General features: G+C 38.4%; 1 protein-coding gene across 5 annotated transcripts in view; it reads left to right on the top strand.

The window, feature by feature from the left end:
* The window catches only part of SIDT1 (SID1 transmembrane family member 1), an 85,539-nt gene that overhangs the window by 34,727 nt on the left and 34,399 nt on the right, over nucleotides 1-16,413 (top strand). For 3 of the 5 annotated variants that reach the window (XM_032630373.1, XM_032630374.1, XM_032630371.1), the window contains exons 4-9: nucleotides 658-703; nucleotides 3,964-4,065; nucleotides 4,682-4,765; nucleotides 6,404-6,491; nucleotides 8,874-8,945; nucleotides 9,364-9,457. In XM_032630373.1, coding sequence (XP_032486264.1) covers nucleotides 658-703; nucleotides 3,964-4,065; nucleotides 4,682-4,765; nucleotides 6,404-6,491; nucleotides 8,874-8,945; nucleotides 9,364-9,457 — 486 coding nt within the window. The remainder of the gene's footprint in view (nucleotides 1-657; nucleotides 704-3,963; nucleotides 4,066-4,681; nucleotides 4,766-6,403; nucleotides 6,492-8,873; nucleotides 8,946-9,363; nucleotides 9,458-16,413) is intronic. The other 2 variants (XM_032630375.1, XM_032630376.1) reach the window with 2 other exon arrangements.

Genomic DNA, 16,413 nt, shown 5'->3' with positions numbered 1-16,413 from the left:
GAATTAATAATTGGAGAGAAAATAACTTCATTATATTCTTTTGGTGGTATGTGCATTTTAAGAAGGGTCTTAGAAGGCAATGCCTAACCCCAAGAGGACACAACCTTGGAGGGAAATGTAGACAACTGGGGGTGCTTGAGGGGCAGGAAGAGTATGCTCCTATCCCTAGAGACCCTCCCATGGTGATTATCTATCCACCACATTTTTTAAAAAGTGATCTTTTGCCATGGATACATCAAAATTTGGAAGTGCTATCTGAATTATGCAAATGAACCTCAAACCTTCTTTTCCTCTCCCTTTCAGACCACTTCTGACACCTAAACCCTGTACTTGATTGTAAAATCTTAAGAGAATCCAAAGACAAATGTGTCTATAAAAGTCAACAAAGTACTTACTTGTATAGGTATGACTTCATGGGTTTACGAAGACATAAAATTGATCAGTTCCCCAATTTGATCATTCTTGAGAGGTGAAACCACCAAGTTCCCATGCAGCACACTTTGTCACTTTTATGGGCCCAGAACTCCTTTCTCAAAGGGTAGGGCTTTCCTTGCATCTAGTTTAAGATTTTTTTTTTTTAATAAACAATTTTTGTTTGCTAACTTATGCTTTTCTTTCACTTTTCCCACTTTCCCCTCTCCCCCTTATATTTCTCAGGACAAATGTTGCCTTTCACTTTACTGCCAGTCCCTCTCAACCCCAGGTAAGTGAAGGGCTTCAAGGTTATCATGATTCTTCCTGTTGGTGTTACCCAAAGAAACCATGGTAACAGGTAGAGTTAGCATGTGATGTTGCCCTTGATCTTTCACAACATGAGTTATATTTGTACTTTTGGAATGTTGTTCATGTAACTGGGATTTTAGACACACCTTTAACCTTATCACTTGAATTGGTGTAAAATGGGAGGCATGAAGTATTTGCAGATGTTCCTTGGCTCAACCTTCATTCGTAAAATTGTGGGCCTACTATGTACCAAGTACAGTGATAGATTGTACTAGGTGCCAGGGATAGAAGGATGAAGAAGAGATAGGTGCAACTTCTGCCTTCACGGACCTTATAATCAGGATGGGGGTGGGGAGACAGAGAATGGAAGACCACCGCTAAACAAATACAAAAATAATCAATTGATCTGAAAGTATAATAAAAATGAGACAGATTTTAATTTCTAAGGTGTTATGGGTAAAATTAATTAGTTTCTCCTGTCATTAAGAAAGAACAGGAATGCTGACAAAAATTATTAGAAGAATTAGATATTTGTGCTGTGCTCTCCATTAGGCCATAGTCATAAACAGACTAAATAGATGAAAACAATGATTGACTTAGGCTGCTTTTCTGGTGACACTTCTAGCTACCTTCCTTTCTCCTCTCATAGCTTCTGAAAGAGTGAAGTTTATGCAATAGCAAGTTTAAAACAGATTTATTTAATGTCCTGATATTTATTATAAGTCTTCTGTAGGCTGTAATGCAACTTTGTCAGAAATGGCCTTGGATATACTGTACTAAAACTGGGATTAACATATTATATGGATAATATTGTAAATCTGTTACAACCACTTGTGAGCTGGTGAATATTTAACAACTGGTTCTTAGAGTGAAAGCCCTGTTTTGTAGCATTTGCCCATTTCTGCAGTGTAAATACCTCCACTCTGGCGGATTTCAAGCTGCCAGCGTGACGTCATTGAACACAGAGTTTGGAATTGATGTGTACAATCGGCTCCCCAGACCTGCAAGAGCCAACTCCAGCACACCTTGAAAAGTTAAATTTCCCATCAGTGAAAGCCTCCACAGTGCATATATGCTGCCACCCAGTGACAGAAGAGGACTAAGTCCCACGATCCATTGCCCTCAGAGTATTAGCCACTTAATTCATGAAATATTTGAAAGCACTAGTTACTAGGGGCAATGGGAGATATCTATATAGAAAGGGAGGGGAAAACTTGTACCCCAACTGCAGAAAGAGTACAGTCTAATAGTCCTGTCGAAAGCTATAATAAATATGATAGAAATATCATATTTATTTATTTATAAATATTATTTATTTATCAATTTATTTATAAATATAATATCATTATATTTATTTATAAATAAATATAATAAAATGTGTGAATGTCGTGATGTACTTTGTAGACTGAAAATCAGTGATGATTATATATTATAGCTTCTTTCTATTTTAAAAAAGTATTAAACACTAAAGCCCAAACAATTTGTATATAAATCACAAACTAGAGTAAAATATACTTAAAACAAACTCATGAAACAAAACAGAAATTCTTTGACATCTCTGAAAGTCTTACTTTACTCATAACTGTTCCCATTTCGGCCTATATTTTATATCCTCTTGAACTGTAGGAAAAATTTTCTGTTCCTGTAAGTCCACCCAAACTACTGCACATACTCAGACAACCTGAAGCACCACAGTCTGCCTCTATTCCTGTAGATAGAAGCAGGTTACAGAAACTGGATAGATAATCAGGACACAAGATGGTGATTTTTAGACTAAATTCCAGGCATTGTTTTGGATCCTTGTCACTTGCTTCCTTCTGGTAAAAGTAGATTCTCAAGGCAAGGGGTTTATTTATTTGGGGTTTATGGTAATTTAAAGGTAAAAAACGATTAGTAATACCTTGGTATACAGATAAGCCTTCGGTAGATGTCTACAGCTTGCACAAAACCAACTCCTAGAATATACAGGCATATATGTGATGCTCATTACTGCTAATAGTAACCATAATAATGCTTTTGAGTTACAAAGTATGGTTCCCCTAAGAACCATGAACGCCTCTTGGGAATTCCAGAGTATTCACCTTTGGAAGAGCCCTGTATTATATGTATTTGAATCAAGCTCCAAAATAAAAGCGCAAAAATGGAGTGGCTTCTTGAGAGTGTTGCCATCTGTTACAAGGCATGAACAGACTTCCAAAAAGCAGCGTTAATGACACTCTTTAATCTTGAGATGATTTTTTTCCCCATCAGAAGGCTTTGGATTGTTGAAAAAGTTATATTTTTATTGCTCTGGTTCTCAGAATAAGGTTAATAAAGAGGATGTGGGAATGCAGAATGAAGTTTTAACGGGTTTTGCTTCTCCTTTAAAGTGATAGATTTACTAAAGCCCTAGGATAGGGGTTTGCTTTGTTTGTTTTCCTCAAAATTTTAATCGTATATTTCATGTCAAGCTTTTCAACCAGTTTCTATATTTATAACTACTGGGCAGAAGTCCCCTTTCTTCATTATTAGCAACATGTTTAAGGCTTAGAGTTAATAAATTTTTCCAGTGGATTGATAATCTAAGTAGGTAAATAGTGTAACTTCTGTCTATTATAAATGTTCCCTTATTCTGATGATATTGGAGAAATACTTCTGCCCAAAATTGTGAACATATTTCAGGAGGCTAGATGCAGGGCTTGGTCTTTGAATCTAAATGTCATCTCACTGTATTCCAGCCAGGAAATAGATTCTTTGGCAAGAAAGTCTAGGGGAAGGGTGGGTCTAGTGCTAATTCTTGCCTGTGGGAATGTGGTTAAGATTCTTGAAGAACAGGCTTATCTGCTTTTCAAGGAGGAGCTTCATATTTCAAAATGACCCCACAGAGGCAAACCTTGTCTCCTGTCACATTTCACATATCTCTAATTCAAAGGGTTGGGGGCATCTTCTTAAGTCAAAATTAGAATGAAGTGTAGCAAAGTTTAGTTGAGAAGGAAAAACCATAAAAAATGATACGGCAATATTGTATGAAATGGCTCCTTTCTCTTGTTCACTGCTGTGTTCCTAGTGCCTGAGCCCTGCACAGAGCATTTGCTCAATATGCAAGAGATGAATGGCTGACTGAATTACTGGAGGTTTACTGAGATTTACATCTGAACTTTCTGCTTAATATTTGAGGAAACCACCTTATTCATGGGAAAATAGCTTGAGTTTTTGACCGTAAACATTAACAAATCCTGTCTTTCTTTTTTTTATTCGTAGTATTTTCTATACAAATTTCCTGAAGATGTGGAGTCAGTTATCATTAAAGTTGTGTCTGAAATGGCTTATCCATGCTCTGTTGTCTCAGTCCAGAATATCATGGTGAGTCTTCATAACCTGTCAACCTTCCAATACGGAGTACTATATTGTCCCAGGATAAATGAGAGAGAAGGGTGACCACCATGTCATCCTCATGCTACATATTCCTGACAAAACTGCTAAATAATAAAAACAGTATCTTGTGCACACAAGTGGGCAGTCTGTGCTTGTAGACATTGATCTGGGGAGATAGAGAGCAGTTGACTCCTCACCAAAATAAGCAAAGGAAGGAAGGGAGGGAGGGAGGATTATGACAGAGAACAAGGAAGACCAACTTGTGGGCTGCACAAGAAAAACAGAAACCTGTTTGCTCTACTTTTTAAAATTTTTATTGTGTCATTAGGCCCTTTCTGTTTCATAAGGTGTTAAATAAAAAATGGGAAAGGTGTGATACACTTTAAGATGATCTTTTCAGTTCTCTTTGATATAAAGTGACCTTGACTTCAGAGGACAAGGCACCAAGTTTTAGGAGGACTATTTCATGACTGTTCTGGGGGAAAACTCTTCATGGTTTCTGGCTCAGTAGGGAACCCCTCCCCTGTGATCCAGGTGGCATGTGTGGTGGGTATACTATGACATTAGTGATGCTTTCCTTTTTTATCCCTCATGCATGTTACAGTGCCCAGTGTATGATCTCGACCACAATGTAGAATTTAATGGTGTCTATCAGTCCATGACCAAGAAAGCTGCCATCACACTACAGGTGAGACATCGCTTCTGTGGTTGTTATTGTCAATGACGGTGCACAGTTTATAATCAGATCACCTACTGGACCAGTCAGGTTACCTGCCGGATTTAGAAAAACCTAAGGGATTACCGCTCACTGTGTGCCTTGAATCTCTTTCCTTTCTGATTGATTTTAAAACAAAGATTGCTATACCTGAAATCAAAGCCTTGGTGATAGTAGACAGTGCTACTCTACCAGGTGCTCCGTTCCCCTTGGGGAATCTTGGGAACCTGTGATGCAGTGGGACATGTGTCTGACAGATTGCTTAGAGAAATAAGGGCAAAAGATTCCAATCTACCCAATGGGGGATGCCGGTTTAGGGTAAAGTTTATCTGATCCGTTTAAAACAACTAAACATATTCTACTAAAACAATATTTTTAATCAACTATCTTTCAATTGAAAAAAAACATATTGTAACCAAAACATAACTTCAACTCTGGACAGAATGGACAGGTTCAAAGAAATATGAACCACATTGTGCAGAAGTTTGCCCTTTTGGTATGATAATTAAATTATTATTTCAATGGTAATTTTATAGCAAAAATGTACAGACATCATGTCAGCATATTTTCAAAGAGATTCTGTCCCTGGCTTTAGAGCGGTACTTACTTGGAGTACCTGCAATTTGATCTGTTCTCTAGGTAAGGAGATACTGTTTATTGAATAGCAGGCCATGAATGAGGAGAGGTTAATTATAATTTAGGTATCAGACCAAAAAACTTCTATTAGTCAGGCTTTTATTTTTAATGTCTCAGATTCGATATCTCAAATATCTGCCCTTGTTTTTAGTATTTTTTCTTCCTTAGCACATCAGCATTCTGTGGTCCCAAATTTAAAAAGACAAAAGAATAACCATAGTAGGAAACTCAGATTTTACATCATCTGGACACTAAATTAATGAAGTGCAAATCACATCAGTACATTCCTACTTTCAGTATGTTTGGCAACAAGTTATTACTTCTCTTTTGGGCCCATGATTCAGTACTGGGCCATTTTCTCAGTGGGTTAAACATAATATCAGAAATTTGGGGATAATTAAAAAAATCAGAGTTGTATAAATATACTGGACCTTAAAGATTATCTTGTCAACCATGCTTCATTCATGGATAAGAAACTGGGACACAGAGAAGCCCACTTAGAGAAAGTCAAAGCCAGGACTGTAACCCAGGTCTCCTGACTTGAGTCTTTGCTTCCCTAACGTAAATTGTTTATTTAACCGCTGACCGGTTTATCATTAAATTTTAAAATAATAAAAACTTAATATAGTGAAGCTAAAACTGTCCTAAAAAATAAAGTTTATTCAAGAATTTGATATACAAGTATGAATTATTAAACATAGACTGTTGACATATATTTTATACGGGGTCTACTACAATTCTAAGCACTCAAGTGGGCACCGGACAGATTGAAATCAGAACACTCTATTTACATAATTTCTTGGATATAACAATTATTTTATTATGGATAACCTGGAGTAGATCATGGGAATGTGAGTCCTTTCTAAGGAGCTAGGGAGCAGAGGTGAACTTTACTTTTCTTCTCTTTCCTCTTTCTTTTTGCCCCCACCATTATATGGACTTTCTCCCTTCTCCCTATCTTTATGTCTTGTGCAGAAGAAGGATTTTCCAGGTGAGCAGTTCTATGTGGTGTTTGTGATAAAGCCTGAAGATTATGCCTGTGGAGGATCTTTCTTCATCCAGGGTAAGGAACAGTGAGGAGTATTTGTCTACTTAGAAAAACCTAACAGAATGCAATGGAAAGGAAGCCAAAAGCTCATTTTGGCCCCGTCTGGCCCCTTCCAACCATCTCTAGTTCCCACTAAGTGAGGGTCATCAGCAGTGGCTTGGCAAGGCAGTCTGAGACATACGTGAGTAAAAAATAAAGGGAAGAAAATAATAAATCTCAAGATATTATTGATACTACAAAATGCCATTTAGTGCCTGAATCTTTTCAAAGTCTTGTACTCCCTCAGTTGACCCAGTTGGCCCAGTTCACTCAGTGGGCCCTTTACTCAACAAATATTTACTACCGTGAAGTAATGATCTTATACAGCAGATCGAGGTCCATTTTCATAGATCATTTTGGTAGCGAGCAGTAATGGAGCCAATGTTTATCAGTAGTCATCATTTCCCCAAGGAAAATTCAGACTTCTCAATTCCCATTGCCAAAATTGTACCTTTCAAGACAGTAAGTGAGCAAAGTAGGGCAACTTATCCCAATGGCAGGGGTTATGTCAGCTCTTAGGCATAGTACAAGTGGTTATGGGCAACTACCCACTACCTACCATGGGAAAGGAATAGGCTGTTGATTGAAAACACAGACCCCCCAGCAGCTGATAGGCCATATGTGATCAACACGAAAAGTGTTTACTGTTGAGTGTAACATCGTTCCCTCAGTATTTAGGTGAATTTTCTTCTAATATATTCTTTAATCTCTTAATTACATAGCTCTAGAGTTTTGCCAACATCCAATGTTCTCGGTAAACTATAAGTCCTTTGATGACCATATAAGAAAAAAACAAATTCTCACTGCCTAGAAAAATGCAAACCAACAGTGCAAGAGTGTTCCCCTTTCTCCATACCCTCTCCAGCATTTATTGCTTGTAGATTTTTTGATGATGGCCATCCTGACCAATGTGAGGTGATAGCTCATTGTAGTTTTGATTTGCATTTCTCTAATGATTAATGATGTTGAGCATTCTTTCATGTGTCTGTTGGCAATCTGTATATCTTCTTTGGGGAAATGTCTTTTTAGGTCTTCTGCCCATTTTTGGATTTGGTTGTTTGTTTTTTTGATATTGAGCTGCATGAGCTGCTTGTATATTTTGGAGATTAATCCTTTGTCAGTTGCTTCGTTTGTAAATATTTTCTCCCATTCTGAGTGTTGTCTTTTTGTCTTGTTTATGGTTTCCTTTGCTGTGCAAAAACTTTTAAGTTTCATTAGGTGGGAATGTAAATTGATACAGCCACTATGCAGAACAGTATGGAGGTTCCTTAAAAAACTAAAAATAGAACTACCATACAACCCAGCAATCCCACTACTGGGCATATACCCTGAGAAAACCATAATTCAAAAAGAGACATGTACCACAATGTTCATTGCAGCACTATTTACAATAGCCAGGACATGGAAGCAACCTAAGTGTCCCTCAACAGATGAATGGATAAAGAAGATGCAGCATACATATACAGTGGAATATTACTCAGCCATAAAAAGGAACAAAATTGAGCTATTTGTAGTGAGGTGGATGGACCTAGAGTCTGCCATACAAAGTAAGTCAGAAAGAGAAAAACAAATACCGTATGCTAACATATATACGTGGAATCTAAAAAAAACCAAAACAATGGTCCTGATGAACCTAGGGGCAGGACAGGAATAAAGACACAGACATAGAGAATGGACTTGAGGACATGGGGAGGGGGAAGGGTAAGCTGGGACGAAGTGAGAGAGTAGCATTGACATATATATACTACCAAATGTAAAATAGATAGCTAGTCGGAAGCAGCTCCATAGCACAGGGAGATCAGCTCCATAGCACAGGGAGATCAGCTCGGTGCTTTGTGACCACCTAGAGGGGTGGGATAGGGAGGGTAGAAGGGAGGCGCAAGAGGGAGGAGATATGGGGACATATGTATACGTATAGCTGATTCACTTTGTTATACAGCAGAAACTAACACAACATTGTAAAGCAATTATACTCCAATAAAGATGTTTTAAAAAAAAAGAAAAAGAAAAATGCAAACCAAAAATGTAGTAGCTCTCTATTTTTGCAGCTGTTTTCTTCAGATGTCTGTGGCATATTGAGCCATATGGTATCAGGAGAAGGGTCAAGCCTTCTTCATTCAAGAAAGGAGGCTGCATTCTCATTTGACTCACTTAGTGCTACCAAAATGCACCCAAACAAAGACCAAGTTGAAAGTTTTAACCAAAGAGAGTATTAGACAGTTTGAAGGTTTTCACGTAGTTCTTGCTAAAAGGAAATTCAGCAACCAGAGTTAATTCTGGACAGTTTTTAAACAGCTGTTCAGATCAGAGACCAGGAACATAGTATCTGATCCACTGTGCTTTGTTCTTTTTTACCAGAAAAGGAGAACCAGACCTGGAATCTACAACGTGCAAAGAACCTTAAAGTGACCATTGTTCCTTCCATCAAAGGTCAGTCTTGTTACTGAGATTCAGTGGAGAGATTCCTATGTCAGGAAGGCAGTCATGTCATTCAATGCTAATGTCATCCTTCCAGAGAAACATCGTAAGAAAACTAATGTTTACCTTAGAGATAGAAGAGAGAATCAAAGCATTTTGCTAAATCCTTTGCAGAAAGAAAGGGAAGTCAATTATGAAGTTGTATACAGGAAGTCCCTCCCCAGCTTCCCTGAGGAAGTCATCACTGTGAAAGGCAGCCATTTATGGACGATGTCTGGGTGACCTCCAATAGCTTTGCTGCTTTGAGTGGAATTATCTTAGGATTTAAGAATGAGTGTGATGCAGATGGGCCCATGAAGCTGTCCTGTCCCAAACATGGTCCTCTCTTCTCTTGAGGACATCCTGACCAAGGCTGTTTCTCTTCCCTCAGGATCTGTTTATGTGAAATCCATTCTCCTCAGTTTCCTCATCTTCTTCTCCTTCTACTTGGGATGCCTGTTTGTTGCATTTGTTCATTATATCAGGTATGTCAAGAGTTTCAAGAAATGTCAACCCCCTTCACCTGTCTCTGCTTAGTGATTAGCACATTAGATTTTAGAGCCACATTAACTGGATTCGAATCTACCTTAGCCACAAACTGTGTGATCTTGGGCAAGTTACTTAAACTTTCTGTGCTTAAGTTTCTTCATCTGTAAAATGAGATAATAATTTACCTCATAGACCAGTATAACTGCAGTGTTTACATCAATGTCCTGCACAGAGTAAGTGCTGATAGTGTTAGCTATTTTCATAGTTAATGAAACTTCAACAGAAAGATAGCTTGGGTAATTTTTAGACCAGAAAATACTTAATGTAGATCCTATGGAATGTAAGAAATGAGTTCTACCTAACATGGAGATTTAGAAACAGCTTTAAACATTCCATCAAAAAGTACAATTAATGCCTAAAATAAATATTGAGGTATAATAAGTAGCAGGAGTAATAAATATGCTTTGACACTACATTACCAGGTGCTTTCTTACTGTTGTAGCATCAATTTTACAGTAAAATGTTCCTCGAGAGAAAAAAAGGAGATAATCATGCTGTAATTTGGAAATTTCCCTTCCCAAGAGTTTGGAGCCCCCAGTGAAAAGAGCACCAGTCTTTCCTTGTATCTCAGAGCAGGCCTGAACCTTGAGAATTCCATAGCTTGTCGTGGTCTCTGTAAAACAACTACAAAGGAATGGCAGGAGGTATAACAAACAAATGTTCTCTCTCCTCTTGAGAATGTAAAGAAAACAAAGCCAGGATAGAGTTTTCAGATTAATGGGCAAGATTAGTCTCATCTGGAGAAAAACCTCAAGGCTACCACAATGATACAACTATCTCAGTGATACAGGCCTACCTCTGACTCATAACTCCTTTCTGTGACTTTTATGAAGTTTTGCAATTGAGAAACTGACTTCAAAAACCCACTGGCCACATCTGGGACAATTTGAGAACCAAAACAATTAAGGAGAATAGTGAATTATAAACCATTGAGAAAAATAGAAATTCATGAATCCATATCAGTAAGGGAAGAAAGGAAGGGAGAAAAGGAGGGAGGAAGGAAGGAAGGAAAGAAAGACCAAAATTCTTACAGATATACATTTAATAAACTCAACAAAATTACTAAAATAGATACACATTAGGGACAGGACCCATTAGCAAATACTGACCTAGAAGGGAGGACTCTTGCCTACAGCAGAACACCAAACACTGACTGGTAAATAAGAAGAGGGTGCTGGAATTGGAAAATCATCATTTTGCATAGATCAGGTTAAGAATCATCAATGAATACTAAAACTAGCAGGAAAATCTGATGAGGATCAACATATTTGCATGGCCTTAAGTGTATCCCCACAAATCGCTTAGTAATTGTAAGGGGAAAAGTAGTAACTATACAGTGGAGAAATTAGACTATTGACAGGGTGATAAAAATATGACCAAGGGAAAGTTGGACACTCTGTGTCTCCAGATGTGATGCCCTGAGAAGGAAATAGCATCACTTATGCAGTATTACAGCCAGAAATGCACATTTTTAATATAATCCTGAGGAAAAAATTAGAAACTCAAAATGATGAACATGCTATTAAAATGTATCACGAAAGACAAAAAATAGCTATGGAAATGTTCCAGATTGAGGGAGACTAAATATATGTGACCACTAAGGACAATATTTGATCTCAGACTGGTTCTTTTACTAGAAGAAAAATATGCTATAAAGGACATTATTGGGTCAATTGACAAAACTGTAAAACAGACAGCAGATTAGATAAGATTATCATATCGATGTTAAACGTGCTGAAGTTGACAACTACACTGTGGTTATGGAAGAGAGTATCTTTATTCTTTGGAAATATTTAGGCACAAAAGTTCATGACATATGCAACTTACTTTCAAGTGGTTCAGAAAAAAATTTTTACGTATACATGTATATGAAAACACACATATGCACCCAGAGACAGAATGAGAAAGCAAAGGGGGTAATACGCTAACAATAAGTGAATCTAGGTAATGATACATGAGTATTCTATATTCTATTCTTATTCTTACAGCTTCTCTATAAATGTGAAATTATTTTCAAATAAAAAATTAAAAACAAAATCTCCAGTCTACAGGCAGATATTATACCTGGAAAGTATACATACATTAACTGGTTATCAGCTCATTAATTTATCAGATCATAATCACTAACACTGAACAAGTACTTATTCTTTGCCAGGCACTCTGAGTAGACTATCTCATCTAAAGCCCCACAACAAGTAGTAGTATTAGCATTATTTGACAGTTCAGGAAATTGAGGCATTCAGAGGTTAAGCAGTTTGACCAAGAATTCACTGCCTGGGTTTGAACCCAGGCAGCCTGGCTGCAGAGCCTTAGCTCTTAAGCAGCCCAGACGAGATGGGTCTGGAGTGATCAGGGCATGTGAAGGAGGGCAGTCCTAATCAAGGAAACCAGGTCAAAAACCTGGAACCCCAGCATGAATTTGATTGAAAAGGGGTCCGAAAAGCTGCCAGTTTTGACTCAGATGAGTTACAGCATCATGGGAAAAGAAGTTCATCTTTTCTGCCTCTCTTAGGAAGGCTGTCTCTACCGCTGATGTTCTAGATTTTAGAAAATAGGTTTCACCTCTTTAGTTACCTAGCAGATATAACCAGTGTACAAACAGACAGAAATTAATAGCTGGATATCAATCTCTCTAAAGTTTTTATTCAGCCTGCTGAAGCGAGCACAGTTTTTGAAAGTTGTGGCGTAGGCTCTGTTGAAACCTCTGGCTGCCAGATTACTTTGCTACTGCCAACTGCACAAGCATAGATTCTTTCTAAATATAGGCAAACTGAAAATAGAAATCTGGAGACATAAGAACTACTTGGCATCTAAATAGGGGAATAAACTGAGAGAAAATGCTAATAGAACTCTTCCTTCATTGAACTAAGCAGAAATAACAAAGTTTTCTACAAAACCAAGTGAAGCCAGCCAGTCCTGGAGCAGAATGCCAATTGCTCGTTGAGCCTCCTGTTCTTTATTACTAATACATGTGGGGTTCGCAGTACATGCTATGAGATCAGGATGAAAACAATGATTAGAGACATGGCTCCTGTCCTCAGGGAGCTAAGAATTCAAAGCGTTTTTATGCTATTTTTTGTTTTTTATGCTTTTTTGTTTTTATGTTTTTTTGGCTCAACCCTGAACTCCATTCCCCTCCCCACCCCCAGCTCCAATTCATTCAGCAAGTATTTATGGAGCCCCTGCAATGACACCCCTGGGTCAAGCACTACATACATGTCTCTTTTTTTCTTTAATTATATTATATCTGTATCAATTTATTTTTAAAATTTATTTTTAAAATCTATTTTATTAATTGATTTTTGGCTGCGTTGGGTCTTCGTTGCTGTGCAGGGGCTTTCCCTAGCTGCGGCAGGCAAGGGCTACTCTGTTGCAGTGCACGTGCTTCTCATTGCGGTGGCTTCTCTTGTTGTGGAGCACAGGTTCTAGGCGCGCAGGCTTCAGTAGTTGTGTCTCACGGGCTCTAGAGCGCAGGCTCAGTAGTTGTGGTGCAGGGGCTTGGTTGCTCCACGGCATGTGGGATCTTCCCGGGCCAGGGCTCGACCCCGTGTCCCCTGCATTGGCAGGCAGATTCTTAACCACTGTGCCACCAGGGAAGCCCTGCATACATGTCTCTTATTCCTTCCTCTCAGTCACCCTGCCAGATGTTGAGTTCAAACTACATGATCCTGATTACTCGTTCTTCCCTTGATTCCTGTATTAGTTATCTATTGCCACAATAATGCTGCATAAAAATCAACCATAAGGGCCTCCCTGGTGGCGCAGTGGTTGAGAGTCCGCCTGCCGACGCAGGGGACGTGGGTTCGTGCCCCCGTCCGGGAAGATCCCACATGCCGCGGAGCGGCTGGGCCCGTGAGCCATGGCCGCTGAGCCTGCGCGTCCGGAGCTTGTGCTCCGCAACGGGAGAGACCACAACAGTGAGAGACCCGCGTATCACAAAAAGAAAAAATCAACCATAAAAACTCCAAAAAACTCCAACCATAAAAACTCCAATACATATTTACATTTGCTCACAAATCTATGGGTCAGCTGGATGATTCTGCTAATCTGGACTAGGCTCAGAGATCTCAGCTGGGTGTGGTCATAGAGTGAAATCAACTGGCAGGTCAGAGAAGAGCTGGCTTTTCTAGACTGGCCTCAGCTGTACTTTGCCTCTCATCCTCCAGCAGCCTAGCCCTACTGTATCTCCAAAAGAGATGGCAGAAGAATGCAAGGCTTCCTTAAGAGGTAGGTTCAAAAGTGGCATGATATCACTTCCCCCTCTTTCTATTGGCCAAAACAAGTGATAAGGCCAGTCCAGCTGCAAGAGGTAAAGACACAGACTCCACTTTTGATTGAAGGAGCTAGATACAAGATGAGGTACAGCCATTTTTCAATCAATCTAGCATAGGTCTCAATTACTCTTTTTTTGTTTGTTCACTCGATACTGCCTGCCTCACCCTAGCTTTGTAAATCATTTAACTCCTCTAATTAAGAACTTTATCAGCTCCAAAACCTAGGGCAAATGTGGTTAAAGCCTGTTAATACAAACACAGTCCAAACACATCATCTTTTATGAGTTCATGTAATTGCCTGCTAGTTAATATCACTAAAATTGCTTTTTTAAAGGGACTTCTCTAGAGCCTCATTTGCCAGCTAGAACAGTCAGACCCAATTGTAACTGCTCTCCTTAATGATATGCCTTGTTCACTCAACAAATATTTAGTTATCATTTCCTGAGTGCCAGGCCCTGTCTCAAAGGTTAGTGATACAGTGGTGAACAAGACAGTCTAGATCCCTGCTCTAATAGAGCTTACACTGTACAAAGGAAAAACATATAAGCAAGCAAGCAAGCAAGCAATTAATAAAGAAAATAATTTCAGCTAGTGACAGGAGGAGAACAAACATAGTGGTGGGACAGAGAATGATTGGACTGGGGAAGCTACTTTAGATTTGATTTGTTCAGCAGGGAAGACCTCTCAGGACCAAGACCTGAATGGCAAGTAGGAGCCAGTCATGTGAGGATTTGGGGAGAGAGTGGCCCAGGCAGAGAACAAGAGCAAAGGCCCTGAGGCAGGGATGGGTTTGCTGTGTCTAGGAACAAAAGAGGTATGAAGAGAAGTCCTTCCACCAAACATACCAGGATCAGGGGTGTGCAACTTCTAGAGCCCCCATTTGGAAATAAACAAGAACATGTACCAAAGCACAGGCACATGTAGTCCCCAACTTTTCTCCCTTCTCCCCCAACTCCAACTTCATGTCCAAAACGGAGGCTTATTTGGGGGGAAGAGAGCAATTCACATTTTAATTTTTGATAGACACTTACATTTGATACACCCAGTTTTTAAAATAATGACTTTATTAAGACATAACTCATAGACCATAAAATTCACCCCCCTTTAAAAATTCAGTGGTTTTAGTATATTCACAGTTGCACAACCATCACCACTGTCTAATTTTCATCACCTCCAAAAAGAAACCCTGAGTTTATCAAGATTATAGGATACAAGATCAATATACAGAAATCAATTCTATTTCTGTACACTGGCAGTGCACGATTCAAACACGAGATTAAGAAAATAATTCTATTTACAATAGCATCAAAAATAATAATAGAGTACTTAAGAAAAAATTTAAGAAATTAAATATGACTTGTACATTGAAAACTACAAAACATCCTTGAAAGAACTTAAAGAGAACCTAAATATATGAAAAGACATCCTGTGTTCACAGATTGAAAGACTTAATATTATTAAGATGGTATAGTAGACAGAATAATGGCCCCCCAAAATGCTCATGTTCTAATATTCAGAACCTGTGAATATGTTACTTTACATGGCAAAAGAGATTTATAGATGTGATAAAATTATGGAGATTATCCTGGATTATCTGTGTGGGTATAATGTAATCACAAGGGTCCTTATAAGAGGGAGGCAAGAGAGTCAAAGATAGGAGGAGGTGTGACGAGGGAAGCAGAGGTTGGAGTAATACATTTGAAGATGGGGGAAGGGGCCATGACTTAAGGAATGCAGGCCACGTCTAGAAGTTGGAAAAGGCATAGAAATGGATCCTCCCCTGGATTCTCCAGAAGGAATACAGCCCTGCTGATATCTTGATTTTAGCCACATAAGACTCATTTTAGAATTGACATCCAGAACTGAAGATAATAAATTTGTATTGTTCTAAACCACTAAGACTGTGATAATTTGTTACAGCAGCAATATAAACTAAAAGACGTGGTAATACTCCCTTAACTGATTTATAGATTCAACACAATCCCTATGAAAGTCCCAGCTGACTTTCTTCCAAAAATTGATAAACTGATCCTAAAATTCATCTGGAAATGCAAGGGACCCAGAATAGGAAAAAAAATCATGAAAAAAAAAAAAGAACAAAGCTGGAGGCCTTACACTTTCTGATGTCCAAACTAACTACAAAGCGACAATATTCAAAACTCTGGCACTGACATAAGGAAAGACATACAGATCAATGGAACAGAATTGAGAGTTCAGAAATAAACACTTACATTTATGGTCAATTGATTTTTGACAAGGGTGGCAAGACAATTCAGTGGAACAAGGATATTCTTTTCAACAAATGGTGCTGGGACACTTGGGTATCCACATGAAAAAGAATGAAGTTGTTGTACCCCTACCTCACAACATATAAAAATAATTAACTCTAAATAGAACATAGATCTAAATAAAAGAGCCAAATCTATAAAACTCTTAGAAGAAAACATAGGTGTAAATCTTTGTGACCTTAGATTAGGTAATAGTTTCTTAGATATGATAGCAAAAGCACAAGTAAAAAAAGAAAAAAATAGGTAAATTGGACTTCATCAAAATTAAAACTTTTGTGTTTTTAAAGGACATTATCAAGGAAGTGAAAATACAATACACAAAACTGGAGA

The sequence above is a fragment of the Phocoena sinus genome, chromosome 4 (assembly GCF_008692025.1).
Source record: "Phocoena sinus isolate mPhoSin1 chromosome 4, mPhoSin1.pri, whole genome shotgun sequence".
Lineage (NCBI taxonomy): Eukaryota > Metazoa > Chordata > Mammalia > Artiodactyla > Phocoenidae > Phocoena > Phocoena sinus.
The sequence above is the reverse complement of the archived record's forward strand: the minus strand, read 5'-3'. Positions and strand labels throughout refer to the sequence as shown.